This window comes from Mesocricetus auratus, unplaced genomic scaffold (assembly GCF_017639785.1).
Source record: "Mesocricetus auratus isolate SY011 unplaced genomic scaffold, BCM_Maur_2.0 Super-Scaffold_100014, whole genome shotgun sequence".
Lineage (NCBI taxonomy): Eukaryota > Metazoa > Chordata > Mammalia > Rodentia > Cricetidae > Mesocricetus > Mesocricetus auratus.
Genome location: NW_024429197.1, coordinates 1640287 through 1656531, shown reverse-complemented (window position 1 = coordinate 1656531; position 16245 = coordinate 1640287). Strand labels below are relative to the sequence as shown.

Sequence of the window (16245 nt, the reverse complement as noted above, 5' to 3'; positions counted from 1 at the left end):
GGAAGGCAAAAGGCAGCATCCCGCGGCTAAGGGCGGAAGACCTCGTCGGTTCTCTACCTTGCTTTGTCGTTTGTGATTGATTCCCCAATAAATATCCGAGTTCCCTTTATTCTGGACTCTGTGGACTCCCTAAATACACCCTCACAGGCCTCCTCCTTCTAAGAGGGAATACCTATGGTCAACAGGCCTGTGATGGGCTTTTGCATGAACTGAACGCATAAAATAACAGTGGCCTCTGCTTGGTTCCACAGATAGTACTGAACAGCAGCCTCTGCTTCCGCCCTGCTCCCCGCCCCGCCCCCCGTGCTTTACTGTGTACCTGTGACCGCAGCGAGTGTGGGCTCCCCCACTGCCCTCTGAGACTCAGCCACTCCTGGCAGTGCATGCGGGCTTCAGGAAGGGGACCTTTGGTCAATCCCAGGGCAGCCCTTACTCCGGCTCTCCTTGCTGGGGTGACCAAGTTCCAGGTTTAGCACTCGAACTCTGGCATCTTGGAAAACTCAGTCCAGGGCAACCCAGGGTGGCTTGTCACCATACCATACTTGCCTGTCCACCCTCCCACCCGACCATGTTCTAGCAACAGCAGCTGCTGGAGTTCCTTCCCTCCCGGGCTCTCACTGTGGCTTTACTCAGGAGGGGGACCCCCTCCCCTTCCCCTGCTCGGCTGCCCAAAGTAACTGCGGATTAGCCAGGATTTGCAGGCTAGCCTAAACGCAGAGGCAGGTGGATCTCTGTGAGTACCATACCCCATCCTGGTCTACACAGGGAGATCCAGGCTAGCCAGGGCTATACATTAAGACCCCATCTTAAAAAAGAAGAAAGAAAGAAAGAAACAAGAGTTAATGATGTGGCTGAAAAAAATGCAGATTTTTTTTATTCTTATTTTTTCCACATAGCAAAGGAATTCAGAGGGGAGAAGACTGCTGGCCTCAGATCTGTAGCGTGAGTTCAACAAGGGCTGAGCTGGTGTCGCTGCAGCCCACAGGGCCACAAGATGGCTGCCTCAGCTCCAGCCATCATGTCAGTATTCAAGGTGTAACATCAGTATGTGTTGGGTTCCCCTTATAGGAAAGATTTTCCTTCTTCTTACATTTGTGTTCCTGTCCATGACCTCTGGGGCCAGGTTAGCAACGCCTGATTCTGAGCTCTCCTCTTTCTACTTAAGCTATCCTAGGAGATCCTAGATCTTTCTGACCTTAGTTTTTGCATCTGTCAAATAGGGTATGTGTCATGACAGCCAGTCTCACGGGACTATGTTGGGGAGTTGAGATAAGTGTAAAACCCACACGGACCGAGCTCATTGACCATTAGATTATTTCATTATTATGTTCTCTTGACCAGAACTGATTCCTCTAGTTTCCTACCTGCAAGGGACCTGGGCAGCAAGAGTTGAGCATGTGTCATGTACCACTTAGAGACAGGCATAACAGTAGGTGTCTGGGGATGCAGCACAGATCAAATAACCAGAAATACTCTTAGGAAACTTCTACTCCAATTTTAAGAACCAGCGTGGGCATTGCCACCTCCAGGAAGCCCTCCTGGACTGTTGCTGATAACAGACATTGGTTAAGGTAGCTCATTTCTGTTCCCCTGGTCTGCACACACACACACACACACACACACACACACACACACACACACACGCCCTTGTTCACACACACTGTTCTGTCTACGGCACAGCAAGTATCTTCTCTGAACCTGGGGACCCTCACACCGCATCCCTTTCTGAGTAACAAAGGACACTCCTGAGAGTGGTCCCCGGGCACAGGAGGCCCATCACGGTCAGTCCTGGACTCCAGCAGCTGATGCCTGATGGAAGAAGCAGGACAGCCGATGGACTAATCAGCTAGGGGCTCCTGGAAGGCCAGAGGCTGTGGTGCAGCCCCGCTAGATGGTGTACGGTCTAGTTTTATGTCAACTTGACACAAGGTACAGTCAGTAGAGAGGAGAGAGCCTCAACCGAGGAAATGCCTCTGTTAAGATTGGGTTGTACTGGGCTGGAGAGATGGCTCAGAGGTTAAGAGCACTGACTGGTCTTCCAGGGGTCCTGAGTTCAATTCCCAGCAACCACATGGTGGCTCACAACCATCTACAATTCAATCCTGTGTCCTCTTCTGGCATATAAGCAGAACACTGTATATGTAATAAATAAATAAATCTTAAAAAAAAGAAGCTGCTGTTTAAAAAAAAAAAAAGATTGGGTTGTACTAGATGCCCCTCAGCTGAAGAGTGGATAGAGAAAATGTGGTACATTTACACAGTGGAGTACTTCTCAGTGGAAAAAAACAATGGGATTTTGAAATTTGCGGGCAAATGGATGGCACTAGATGAAAAACCATCCTGAGTGAGGTAACCCAGTCACAAAAAGACAAACACAGTATTTACTCACTCATATATGGATTTTAGACATGGGGTAGGGGAGTGTCAGCCTACAATCCCACCACCAGAGAGTCTGGGAAACAGGGAGGACCCTAAGAGAGATATGTATGGTACCCCAGAGAAGGGGAATGAGGCAAGATCTCCTGAGCAGATTGGGAGCATGGGGAAGGGGAGGAGGGAAGAGAGGGGAAGAAGATGAGGGGAGAGGAGGACATGGGGGAGCAGGAAGGTTGAGTCAGGGGAAGAATAGAGGAGAGCAGGACAAGAGATACCATAATAGAGGGTGTCTTTATAGGTTTGAGGAGAGATCTGGCACTGTGAGATTTCCAGAGATCTACAAGGATGACACCAACTGACAAACTAAGCAATAGTGGAGAGGCTACCTTAAATGCCCTTCCCTGATGAGTTTGAGGACTACCCTATATGCCATCCTAGAACTTTCATCCAGTGACTGATGGAAGCAGACGCAGACACCCACAGCTAAACACTGAGCTGAACTCCTGGAACCCAGTGTCAGAGAGGGAGGAGTAATCGGCAAAGGGGTCAAGACTGGACTGGTGAAACCCACAAAGACAGCTGACCTGACCAAGGGGGGAGCTCTTGGACCCCAGACTGATAGCTGAGAGGCCAGCATGGGACTGATCCAGACTCCCTGAATGTGGGTGTCAGTGAAGAGGCCTAGGCAATCTATTTGTCCTTGGGTAGTAGATCAGTATTTATCCCTGGTATATAAATGAACTTTGGGTACCCATCCCACAATGAGGGATGCTCTCTCAGCCTGGACTTTGGGGGAGGGCCTAGGCCCTGCTCTGAATGAAATGACAGACTCTGGAGATTCCCCATGGAGGGCTTCACCTTCCCTGGGGAACAGAGTGGGGATTGGGTGGGGGAGCTTGGATGGCTGGTGGGGGGGCGAGGGAGGAGGGGAGGGAGAGGGAGCTGGGATTGACATGTGAAGCAAGTTTCTAATTTAAATAAAATTTTTTAAAAAAAGATTGGGTTGTAGGGACTGGGTTTGGGGGTACACTCCTTTAATCCCAGCACTTGGGAGCAGAGGCAGGTGGATCTTTGTGAGTTCAAGGCCCGTCTGATCTACAGAGAGAGTTCCAGGCTAGCCAGGGCTACACAAAGAAACCCTGCCTCAGAAAACAAACAAACAAACAAAACATCAGGCTGTAGAGAAGCCTGTGGGGCAGTGGTTCTCAATCTTCCTAGTGCTGTGACCTTTTAATACAGTTGCTCATGTTGTAGTGATCCCAATCATAAAATTATTTTTTGTTACTTCATAACTAACTTTTCTGCTGTTGTGAATCATAATGTAAGTATCTGATGTGCAGGATATCTAATATGTGACTTCCAAAGGGGTCACGGCTTTTGCGGATGATTGCGGAAGTAGAAGTTGGGCTAGAACAGCCTCGAGTGTTTAGATCTTAGTTCTATAGGAGCCTGAGGAAGGTTGAGAGTGGTGTCAGCAATGGAGGCCTGGCTTGTGACATTTCAGAAGCAACCCTAAAGACTCAGGGCCATTTAAGATTCTGTAGGTCCAGAGGCAGGCAGACCTGTGAGTTCGAGGCCAGCTTGATCTACAGAGCAAGGTTCAGGACAGCCAGGGCTGTTACACAGTGAAACCCTGTCTTAAAAAACCAAAAGGAAAAATAAAAACAAAAACAAAAGGTTCTGTGGTTCCCCTGGCTGGGGCTGGAGAATCAGCTGTGGTTAACCAGATACAGAGCTACTAAAGTGAAATCTTTGCTCTGCTGGGGACCTCAATGTCTGTCAGCTGGAGCTGAGAAATTAGTGGTGATTAAGGAGAGACCAGCATTGCTGAGGTGAAATCTGGAACACATGTCTGTGTTCCAGACATGGCCAAGGCTGTAGCTCACATCGGCTCCCAAATTTGGTAGACTAAGAGTCACCCAGGTTAGAATCCCCGAAGAGAGCACGGGAGAGGCCATTGGTGAAAGCGCAGCCCAGTCGCAGCAGAAAAACCCCAGTGTTTTGGAGATGCCAGTACCGTGGGACCACCAAGGACAGCAGCAGCAGTGGAGTGGAGCCAGGGGAGCCTAGAAACGAGCTGAGTGTGCCGCAGGGGCGGGACGGAGCTGGAGAAGAAGTCCAGAAGATGGTGAGTGGATCCCAGACACTGGGTACTGAGTTATTTACAGCTGGAGTTTGGCTTTGCTTTGATTTCATTGTGACTGTGCCCTGGTTCTCTCTCTTGAAATGAGAATGTATCTAATTGGCATTTACTTTATTTTTGATTTTATAGGAGTGCACTGTTGAGAGGCTGAATTTTAAAAGAGATTCTAGGTTTTAAAAGAGGCTTTGGATTTAAATAGACTGGCTTTTAAAGTGTTTGAATTTGGAAAGACGGAGTTTTAAGACTTGGAAAGTTTTACATTGTGGTGTTCATATTAATGTGTGCTCTTGGGGATGAAGAAAGGAAAGGCTGTGGCTTCACAGTGATGTGTTTGTGTGTCAGGTTGACAAGGGGTCAGTTGTACTGGCTAATTTTATGTCAACTTGACACAAGTTATAGTCAGAGAAGGAGCCTCAATTTAGAAAATGCCTCCAGAAGATCGGACTGTCAGTGACTAATGTGAGAACCCTGTTGTGGGTGGTTCCATCCTTGGGTTGCTGGTCCTGGGTTCTGTAAGAAAGCAGGCTGAGCAAGCCATGGGGAGCGAGCCAGGAAGCAGCTCCCCTCCATGACCTCTGCATCAGCTCCTGCCTCCAGGTTCCTGCCCTGCCTGAGTTCCTGTCTTGCTTTCCACTGACGATGAACATAAGTCAAGAACCCTTCCTTCCCCAGCTTGCTTTTGGACATGGTCTTTCATCAAAGAAATAGGAACTGCAGCTAAGACAAACGGCTACACTTTCAGGAACATTCCTGGTCAGTGGTCCCTCTTCGGGGACGAATGCCTTGCTGGGGCCATCTCTTGCCAGACCCTAGATAAGCTGGTCTTGAGTCTCACCTGCCTCCTGAGAGCACTCCTGTTTTGCTGGCTGTTCCTGAGGCCCTAGTCCAGCAATTCCTCTCTCTCTGCCTCAGTTTCCCCTCCCCAATCTCATGCAGTCAAGGCTTTTCCTATGACTGTGGAAACCACTGCTTTCCTCAAGCCTGTGGGTGGGGCTGGGGTCTCCTCTTGCTGTACCACTCAGGGCCAGGATTCATCAAACACTTCTGCAATCAGATGCCTCTGGCCAACAGCTGCTGTTGGGGTTGTGCTGGGAGGGAGCGCTCATCTCTAGGAATTAATGGTTGTCTCTGAGATGCATGCATCTTTCCTGTGGTGTGGCCTGGCTTTGTGAAGCCAGCTGCTTCCACCTGCAGCTGGAGGCCCCTAGACCTTAATTCTGGTCTCTCGAGCTACCTGCTTGCCTCCTGATACAGTGGTGACACCATGGCCTGGCCTAGGGTATGTTTCCAGTGCTCGGAGACCCAGGAACCCTCAGAAGACATAAATGAATGTACCCAGGCGTTCGTGGAAGGAACTTTATTGCTGTTGGGAGGTGGGCTGCAACGCTTCTGGAACCGACTCTTCACAGCTGTATTTTCTGGTGGAACAGAAGCCATGATGAGTGACTCTGGGACATGCTACCTTCTGGGGCCGAGCAAGGCTCTTCAGGGTGGTAGGTTCCCGCAGTGACATGGCCAGGCCGGGTCTCTACCCAAAGGCTCAGGGTCTCCCAGCTTTTCAGAGCATGGTGCATGTGGGCTTAGGACACATCCTATACCTATTGGGGGCCTCCTTCCCAGAATGCCTCTGTCCCCACACCCTTAAGCCACCTTGTGGCTACCAAGGTGCCCCCTCTGTGAGTTCCCCTCCCATTCCTGACTCGAGGTCTACTCAAGAGGGCTTCAGCCAGGGTTTCTCAGTGAGTGGAAGAATGAACTTGAATGTGGGTTGTGTCCAGTGGCTATATACAGGAAGGAGCCAGTGAAGGAGAGGCTACATGAGGAAGTGGGCTCAGGGGCCACAGGGAGGGGTGCAGGGGACACCTACCTCGTTGATCCATTCGTTGTAGGCAGACACACGGGTGAAGACCACTGGCTTCTTGAATGTGTTGCAGCCTTGAGGGGAGCCAAAGCTCACGATGCCATGCACCTGCCAGGAGCCATCTTCTGCTTGGCAGTTCAGTGGGCCACCTGAGTCTCCCTGCATCAGAGCAGCAGGCCTCAGCTCCAAACCTCCCCCCGAGGCTGGCTTTGGCCGCTGTGGGAGATGTGAGCTGGGCCCTTGATCTCCATGCCTATTATTTAGACCTCAGACTAGCTGTGGAGATAATGACAGAGAAAGTGGAGGAGCTACTTGGGCCTCATTGTGTGAGGTCCCGAGGTGTCAGCTAGTTTTTGGCTTGCTGTGATCTGGGATGAAGCCAACTCCCCTGCCTCAGTTTCCCTGACTGTTCAGGTCATTGTGTGTAAGCTTCTGTGAACTTCCCAGAGATCAAAGAGCCTGGGGACCCTGAAGAGGCCTGGGAAAGTGGGGAGGGTGGTGTGGGGAGAGGGTCATGTGTGTCAGAATGGACAGTCCCCCATTGTCCTGGGTGTTCTGTGGTTCTGGTCATACTCTGAATCCCCGTCTCCCTGGACTTGCGCATCGGAACCTTCAGGAGTCGAATATGAAGGAAGTCACTGCACGCTGGTAGACATTTACTCTCTCAGTGGCTCTGTGAAGTGGTTCCTATGGCCTCCTTTTTGATGTGTGTATGTGCATGCATGTGTGCATGCATGTGTGCATGTATGTATGTGTGCATGTGTGTGTGTCTGTGTGTGCCATTGTGCATGCAGATGTATGTGGAGCCAGGGACACCCTTGTGTGTCATCCTCAGGTACACTTCTTCTCTCTGGCCTGGAGCTGGCCACTTGGGCTAGGCTCATTGGCCAGTGAGACCCAGGAGTTCTCTTGTCTCCATGTCCCTGGCACTGGGATTCAGGTGAGCCACCATGCTTGGCATTTTTACAACATGAGGTCTGGGAACTGAATTCAGGTCTTTGTGCTTGCAAGGCAAACGCTACCAACTGAATTCTCTTCCCGGCCCTAGCTCCATATTTTTTCTCATTTTCATTGTGTGTGTGTGTGTGTGTGTGTGTGTGTGTGTACGTGTGTACACATGCGCACACATGTCACAGTGCATGTGTGGAGATCAGGGACAGCTGTGGGAGTTGGTCCTCTCCTTCCACCATGTGGGTTCTGGGGATCACACTCGGGTCACCTTCACCTTTTGAGCCACCTCTCCCCTGCGGTGGGAGGGCACTTTAGAGAACGTTTCAGCAGCCCACCCAATTGCTGGCTCCGTTGGGACTTGAAGTTGATCTGCTCATGTCCACCCCCCTGCCTCTCCCGGTAAGCAGTGAGGGGTGGGGCTGGAGTGACAGCTTTCCTCTAGGCCTGCAGGATGGATCCACCAGGGCTTGGCTTCTTGGAGGGAGGGCTTTGATTTGCTCCATCCCAACCCTGCTCTGCTGCCTCCCTGCTGCCCCTCCTAGTGTGGGTCAGAGCACTCACGTTACAGGCTGAGATGACGCCATCACCCCCGGCGCACAGCATTGTCTTCCTGACCTTGATGAACCAATAGTCCAACCTGGAGCATGTGGCGTGACTCACTATGGGCTGCAGGCCCTGTTGGAGCACATCGGCAATGGGGCCACCAGCTGGGGAAAGAGCAGTCATGCCAGGGAGTCAGCCTGCGCCCTTGCCCCAGCCATAGCTCTGGCCTCCAGCCAGCAGGAGAGCGGGACCTGGCAAAGGCAAAACTGGTGCATGGAAGGCTGTGGGGACTGTGAGTCTACCCTTCATCAGGATGGCGCAAATCTTTGGGTGATGGTCCGTTAGGGACTATGTGTGTTTAGTTTGGAGTCTGACTTTGCTCCCTTCCTGCTTTGCTGTGCTTTGAGCAGTTTCCCACTGAGTTGTATCCCCATGCTTCTTCCTTGTTTGTTTGTTTGGTTTTTCAAGACAGGGTTTCTCTGTATTGTTTGGAGGCTGTCCTGGAACTTACTCTGTACACCAGACTGGCCTCGAACTCACAGAGATCCACCTGCCTCTGCCTCCCGAGTGCTGGGATTAAAGGCGTGTGCCACCACAGCCTGACTCCCCATGCTTCTTTTAACTTTTTATTTTGAGACAGGGTCTCACTGAGTTGTCCAGACTGGTCTTGAACTCACTCTATACGAAGCAGATCCCTCTTCTGGGATCTTGAGGGTTGAATTGTCAGTTATTTCCTGCCAGTACTCCATCTTAGCTGCACCTATCTGAAGATTTTATTTGCTCAGGATGTCCTTAAGGGCTAGCCTGTGCTTTCTGTAAGTCTTGCAAAGCTTTAATGCCCATTTAACTGTCTAGTTCAGCTGGCATCTGCTTGGGCATTGGTTTGCCATGAGATGTAGCCTCCTTACCCCTAAGGGGACGGTTTTAGTTAATTGGTTAGTTTATTTTTTTTGACACAGGTTCTCATGTAGCCTAGCTGGACTCAAACTCCCTGTTCCAGCCTCCACCTTCCAAGTTCTGGATCACAGGCATGCACGGCCATGCCTGCTTTTTGTTTTTAGTTTATGTTGCTGGAGTTAATGAGGCAATTTCTGTTTTAAATACCTGATGAGTTCTAGCCTATTTAATCCTCACGTCACCCACCGCACTTACTTGTGACATGCTCGTCCCATGGTCAGGGCTGAGTAAATAAATATTAGCTGTGGTTATAATGAAGGTTTAAGATCTATGACAACGACAGGCGGGAGGGAGAATGTGGGAGACATGCTGATCTTGAGTGGCGCCTCCTACAGGAAGCCTCGGGGATGTCCTGGTAAAGGCTGTACTCACTCCAGAGGCGACCCCAGCCGGTGACATAGCAGGGGTAGTCCTGAGGCAGCAATGCATCTTCCTCTGGGATGCAGCCCACCTTGATGGTGTCACTCAGTTCCACAGGCTCAGCCAGCTTGATGATGGCAATGTCATTCCTGGAATGCAAAGTGGCGGTTCAGCTAGTGTGTAAAGGTGGTGCTGGGGGTCAGGCTTTGGTGCCCAGGGATTCCCCCATGAGCACCTAGTAGCAGCTTATTGGCTAGTGGTGACTCTGCAGGGCAAATGGCTGTGTGCGTGTCTGTGTGTGCCCATGCATGTGTGGAGGATGTCAGGTGTCCTGCTCTCTCTCTCTCTCTCTCTCTCTCTCTCTCTCTCTCTCTCTCTCTCTCTCTCTCTCTCTCTCTGTCTCTCTCTCTCTCCCCCTATTCCCTGGAAGCAAGCAACTTTGCCCAGTGAGGCAATCCTGGTGCCTCCACCTCCTGCAGACCTGGGGTTAGAAGCTCTCTCCCAGCCACACACTGCTTCTAATGTGCGTGCCAGGATCTGAACTCAGGTCCTCAGGCTTGCACAGTGTGCTGTGAAATTTTATGTCAGTTTGACACAAGCTAATCTGGGAAGAGGGGTTTTTGATTGAGAAAATGCTTTTCATAGGATTGGCCTGTAGGCAGGTCTCTAGGATATTTCTTGATTGATGACTGATGTGGAAGGGAGGGACCAGCTCACTGCAATGGTGCCATCCCTGGGCTCGTGGCCCTGGGTGACAAAAGCAGGCTGGAAGCCGGGCATGTGGTGGTGCACACCTTTAATCCCAGCACTCAGGAGGCAGGGGCAGGCAGATTTCTTAGTTTGAGGCCAGTCTGGTCTACAGAGTGAGTTCCAGGACTGCACAGAAGAAACCCTGTCTGGACTCCTGTCCTGGTGGAGCTCTTGCTGCAACTCTCTTCAGGGATGGACTGTTTCCTGGAAGCATGAAGCAAATCTTTTCTTTCCCAGGTTGCTTTTTTTCCGTGGTATTTATCACAGCAACAGAAACCCAGACTAAGACACACAGCAGATGCTCTGAGCCATGCAGCCACCTTCTCAGTCCTAAGTGACCTTTCTAGTAGGTACACTCGTCCCTTAGATGTGGCATCTTCCTCGTGTGTCAGTTCAGGACAGTTTAACAGAATGGAAATGTTCAGAACCACTGTAGGTCTTGGCCCCCTTGGAAAGGGAGCTGTAACAAGTCCAAAGTGATGACAAAGGCATGTTCAGGGTCATTTAAAGTCTCTATTGCCACAGGAAAGATTGGTGACCCTGGCAGACATGCACTGGGATATATATATATATATATATGTATGTATGTATGTATATGTATATATGAATGACTTGGGACATCTTTCTTTCTTTTTTCCTTCCTTTACCTCCCTCCCTCCCTTCCTTTTTTTTTTCTTTTTTTTTTGAGACAGGGTTTCTCTGTGTAGCCCTGGCTGTCTTTGAACCTGCTCTGTAGACCGGGCTGGCCTTGAACTCAGAGATTCACCTCCACTTCCTGAGTCTGGGATTAAAGATTAAAGACATGTGCTGCCACCACCACCTGACTGGTTTGGGGTTTTGATTTTTTTTTTCTTTTTTGAGACAGGGTCTCTCCACATAGCTCTGGCTGTCTTGGAACTGCTGGCCATGAACTCATAGAGACCCACCTTCCTCTCTGTCTGCCTCTGCCTCCTGAGCATTGGGATCAAAGGCTTGTGCCACAACACTCCACATGGCCTATATGTCTTTCTTTTTTCTTCTCTTTTAAATTTAAATTAGAAAACAAGCTTGTTTTGCATGTCAATTCCAGTTCCCTCTCCCTCCCCTGGGGTATATTTCTTAACCTCTTTGAGCTTTAGTTCCTTGTCTAGGATGTTGAGGTTTAGATGAAGGACAGCATCTCACATGCCTGCTGCAATCTGGGCATGTGCTCAGCACTCAGGACAGGTGACACCTGGCTCAGCCTCTGACTGTCTGAATTCTAAAAGAGTTTGGTGGGGGTCTTGGAGCTAGAGAGCCCATGTGCACTTAACCCTAATCTTTGATCAATGTGAGGGACTGAATGGGTGTCATCTTGTGGCCCTGTGGGTTGGGCATGCCGCCAAGTACAGGGGTCAGACTCTGAGGCTCCACCTTGGGGACCCTCCCGTGCTGCCCCAGGGCTGGCACTCACCACACGAAGAGGGCATTCCACTTCTCGTGGACGTAGATGGTGTCCACCCCCGAGTACACGGAGCCTTCCTCATTCTCCACCGTCAAATTGGACTTCCCCAGAGCCACTCGGTAAGTTAAGGTTTTGCTATGAGGGGGAAAGAGAGATGTCAAGTGGGCTCTGGCAGGGCCAACCAGAAGCAAAGAGCATCGGTGACCCAGTCCTCTCTCTACAGTAGGGCTCTGTGAGAAAGGAGCATCTGTTCCAGTCGACCCTGGAGATAGGAGAAAGGACTACAGCTTAGAGCCAGGGACTCGGGTAAGGTATGGCCTTGCTGCCCTAAACTGGCAGGCTAGGAGAAGCCAAACTACCATTGCCTCTGGCTTCCACATAGCAGTAGCCACAGGAGTGACTCCTGCTTGGCTCTGTCCTCCCTATGACAAGTCCCTCCTGTCCTAGGAGGGCAGGCAAGAGACACCACACCTGGCTCCCCCACTGTTCAGCATCCCCTAAAACAGGTGTTAACTGCACCGGAAGCCCTTCCCACGACGTTACTTCTCTCCAGTCAAACTGTAGTCCTAGCATGCACACACCCCCCCCAGCCCTCACACCCCATCCTCACAGTCTGCTCCCAGTAGGAGGCTGCCCCAGTGTCTCCCAAGCATCAAAGAGGTGCCTCCTTTACACTGGCTGTTCCTGGAATCCCACAGACCCCCCCACTTCTTTTGTGTCTTTGCCCTTTTCAGAGAGATCGTCCTAGATCTCTTCTCCCTTTTTCCTCTTTCCTTTCCTCCTTCCCTCACTGCCCACTCCTTTTCCTTCTTTCTTCTTTTTATCCCAGGTTTGCCTCGAATGCAAGGATATCCTAGCCAAGGATAGCCTTCAGCCTAGGATCTTCCTTCCTCCACCTCTCAACTGATGGGAGCACAGGTACCATCCCATCTGGGAGTGAGTGATGGGAGCATGGGTACCATCCCATCTGGGAGTGAGTGATGGGAGCATGGGTACCATCCCATCTGTGGGAGTGAGTGATGGGAGCACAGGTATCATCCCATCTGGGAGTGAGTGATGGGAGCACAGGTACCATCCAACCTGCAACACTGGGGAGTCAACCCACAGCTTTGTGCAGGCTAAGAATTAACTCCTCCAACTAAAACTACAACCCAGCTCCCTTAGTTTACTCTTTTAACTCCCTCCCTCCCTCCCCTCCCCTCCCCTCCCCTCCCCTCCCCTCCCCTCCCCTCCCCTCCCAGTTCTGGGCTATCTTCTTTTAAACTGAGCCGGAACCACATTGTATCATTCCCCTCTTCCAGCCTCATTTTTGTTTGTTACACATTGACTTGTTCATCTATTGCTCTACCTTCCACCAGAATAGTGGAATAGAACATTCCAACAAAATAGCCCCAGAGGCTGGCTTTTGTCTCCTCTGCTGTTTCTGGACACGTAGCAGGTGCACAAGAAATGTTTTCAACCGAGTCAGTGAACAACTGGTTAGCAGAGGAAAAGTAGCTATCAGAGCCCAGAGCCCGAAGCGTTAGCTGCTCAGGTTTCCCGGTGCCATTCCCGCTCACTTGATGCAGTGGGCAGCGGTGAGGACGTGCTTGTTGGTGATCAGAGTGCCCCCACAGGTGTGCCTCCATGTGCCATCCCTGAGGTACTGAAGAGAGATCTGTAAAAGGGCCACATGTTAGCCCTCCAGCGATTCCCCAGCCCCGGCTCTCCGACCTCTGCATCTGCTTCGCAAAGCACTTACCTGCCAAGGCCAGCTGTGGGGGATGGCATCCTCTCCCCCTACCACCCTGGTTGCCAGGTTAGGTGGGAAGGTGGGATCTCCACAGCTGGAGGCTGGGGAGAGAGGGGTGTGCAGGTGAGCGGGCTGCCCCCTGGCCCCCCACCCCCAGGGAAGGGAAGCTCGGACTTGGTGGTTCATATTCTGCTTGATGACTCAGAAGAGTCGTCTCCCGACAAGTGTGAGTGTGTGTGTGTGTGTGTGAGGGAGAGAGAGAGAGACAGACAGAGACAGAGACAGAGAGGTGGGAAGAACGAGTCACGTGACACATTTGAAAAGCCACACAGAAGGAGGAAGGATGCTTCATATAGTGAAAGGAACAGGCAGGTGACTGGCACTCATGAGGGACTGAAGATGCCCTTTTGTGGTCACAGTACAGTGTGCGTACAGGGGAGCACTCATCATGGACTACACAGAGTTCCATGCTGTCATGTCTAGGAAGTCCTGCAGAGTGGTTAGGAGTGTGTGCTCTGAGGTGAGGCGGATGGGCTGGCTGTTAGGCAGCATGTGACCCTGAGGCAGGGTACTGAGCATCACTGGACCTCTGTGTCCCCACTGTTGGATGGAGAGAGATGGACAAACCTAATACTTGCATACGGTCCAGTTTGCTCCTGCATCTCCAGAGCCCAGCTCTATTCCTGATCAGGTGTTCTCATTTGCCAAACCAAACCAAACCCAGTTGAACCCCTCAGTTTATAATCTGGGAGAATGCCACCAAAATGGGAGAGGAGCCCTCAGGAGGGAGACACAGCTGGGAGACGCAGGTCCGGTGGCCCCTGGAGTGAACGCAGCAGCTTGAAGCACCTACTGTGGGCCCCCTGTCTAAGCCTCACTCCCTAGAGGGCGCTCTTCATCCCTTCTCCAGGACCTACCAGTTTGGAAGTGGCTTAACTGATGCAGAGCTGCTCAGTAGCTGAACCCACACAGGACCCCAAAGTGCCTTTCTTGGGGAGCAGAGGACACCCCAAGGCCAGCTTGATCTTACAGCCTGCTGGATGTAGCTTGTACCCCACTCCCGAGCTTACCGCAGGCCACTATGACAGTGGCAGCGAGGACTGTAATTCCCAACATGGTCAGGCGCTCAGGACTGGCTGGTGTGGAGGCAGGCTGGGCATATTTATAGGCATGGGGGTGAGGGGGGTGGGGTGAGGGCACAGGGTTCAAGGCTGAGCTCAGTCTGGGGACAAACCTGTTCTGACAAGGCCTTTTCCTGACCTTGGTAATTACTGTTTAATTTGGGCAGGAGATGTGGTTGACTAGAAGTACGGGGTTTCCAAGGTGGAGTGAATTCACAGGGCCTCTCTTGTCTTCCATCAGAATACTGATCTAAAGTCCAAGGCTGTCGTCCTTTGTAGATGACTGTAACTCGATTTGTATATTTTCTGCAGATTCTATTACCATTATTAGTAATTAGTATATTATTATTTTAAATGTAAAGATGATTATATCGTATGAATGTTTGTCTACATGTATATTTTACAACATGTGTGTGCCTGGTGCAGAGGAGGCCAGGAGAGGGCATCAGATCTCCTGGAACTGGAGTTACAGGTGTTTCTGAACTGCTGTGGGGGTGCTGGGAGCCAAACCTGGGTCCTCTGCAAAAGCTCAAATGCTTTTAGCCCCTGAGCCATGTCTCCAGCTCCGTTTCCTGTTGAGTTTAAAGAAATAGAAAGCGTTCTCTTGGGCCTCTCAAGGGCCTTGGCTCTGCCCTTGGATGTCTTTAGTGTGCCTATGAGCAACCATTTCTCCAGAGCAGCTGCTGGGGCGGGCAGGAGCCACTTTGGCTCTGGTGCAGGGAGTAGCTGGGCAGAGGACGTCATTAGCCTTGGCTCACGCCGTGATACTGGGTAGGCTGACAGACTGCCAAAACTGTCCTAAGGGGCTTGGTGGCTTTCCTGTGGCTGTGGGACAGGGCTCGGCCCTGTACTGACTTGTCTGCTTCTGGATGGGTGTTTTATTTGGCGTGCTATATGCATGAAACACATAAAGGATTCATTCATGACCCTGAGATTTATTAAGCACCGGCTATACGTATGCCCTGTGTACAGCAGGGGGCGCCCTGTCAGCCAGGGCGGACGTGTCCCCTGGAGGAGAGAGCCCAAGCTGGGATTCTGTAGATGAAAGGAGTTCCATCCTAGGTGGGAGCTTCGTGGATGGGATGCAGGTGAGGTTTCTTCTCCACTCATTCAAGGTTCAGAAGGAACCGGAGCATGGAGGGGGTGCTGGGAATGTCACAGCCCTCCACTGCTTCCCACCCCATCCCTGATTTCCAGGGCTGGTCTGTCCGCCCGCAGTGTGACCCTCAGGGTCTCAGGGCGGGAGGCTGCAATGGAAAAGTAACCACTAAAGATGCGTGGGCGTGTTGGGGTGTGGCCTGACGATGCCCTGTGGCCTCTAGAGAAGGTCGTGGGGGAAGAGGCGGAGAGAGTCTGAGAACAGGACAGGTGCTAGTGACAGGGTTCCCTGCCTTCCTCCACCACACTGGTGGCAGCTGCTGCCTCTTGGATGAGGTTCCCTAAGCAGCAGAGGTTGAAGGGCTGGTGAGGTTTTGCCTCAAATACCACAGGGAAGAACTGTGGCTTCAGAGAGAGTTTGGGGGTTCACTGAAGAGCTTGAGATCAGCGAGGCGGAGTGGTAAGTTCAGTGGGGGTGTGGGATGTGGTGTCACACACTTTTAATCTCAGCACTCAGGAGACAGAGGCAGGCAGATCCCAGAGTTTGAGGCCAGCCTGGTCTACACAGAGCTTTCCACGCCATCCAGGGCCACATGGTGAGACCCTGTGTCTTAAAAAACAAACCCAAGTCCAGTGGAAGATCTGGGAAAGCAATGGAGATTTGAGTGGCTGGGATCTGGTAAAGAGGTTTAGTGAGAAGGAGGGTCCTGGGGAAGGCTAAGGTTGAGGTCCCCAACAGCTGAGTCTCTGGCAGATGAGAGTCAGCCTGTTTATTGGTCTTGGAGTCTGAGGGTCGCAAGTTTCATTTTTATTATCACCGGGTTTGTTTCCCGGCTGGCTGCGACGCTTGGAGGGATCCCTGCAAAGGGGTACTGAAAGGAGACACATAGCCTAAAATGTTGTTAGTGCTGGTGGTTTGTCCAGCATTGG

At 51.4% G+C, this 16245-nt stretch overlaps 1 protein-coding gene across 1 annotated transcript; it reads right to left on the bottom strand.

The window, feature by feature from the left end:
• Positions 1-5861: 5861 nt before the first annotated feature.
• Positions 5862-14226, bottom strand: Ctrc (chymotrypsin C). The gene is made up of 8 exons (XM_013121232.3): positions 14167-14226; positions 13106-13197; positions 12924-13021; positions 11374-11499; positions 9204-9340; positions 7893-8038; positions 6387-6539; positions 5862-5937 (listed from the first exon to the last, which is right to left on the bottom strand). The coding sequence occupies exons 1-8, from the start codon at positions 14210-14212 to the stop codon at positions 5923-5925; spliced, it is 813 nt and encodes a 270-aa protein (XP_012976686.1). The 5' UTR covers positions 14213-14226; the 3' UTR covers positions 5862-5922.
• Between the last annotated feature and the right edge of the window lie 2019 nt (positions 14227-16245).

What these genes read in the sequence shown, in the direction of transcription:
- Ctrc (XM_013121232.3), bottom strand. Translation starts at nt 14,212, where the DNA reads ATGTTGGGAATTACAGTCCTCGCTGCCACTGTCATAGTGGCCTGCG. An exon ending in CACTGTCATAGTGGCCTGCG is followed by an intron (nt 13,198 to 14,166) that starts GTAAGCTCGGGA and finishes CTCTCTCCCCAG; the next exon opens with CCTCCAGCTGTGGAGATCCC. An exon ending in TGGAATGCCCTCTTCGTGTG is followed by an intron (nt 9,341 to 11,373) that starts GTGAGTGCCAGC and finishes TTTGCATTCCAG; the next exon opens with GAATGACATTGCCATCATCA.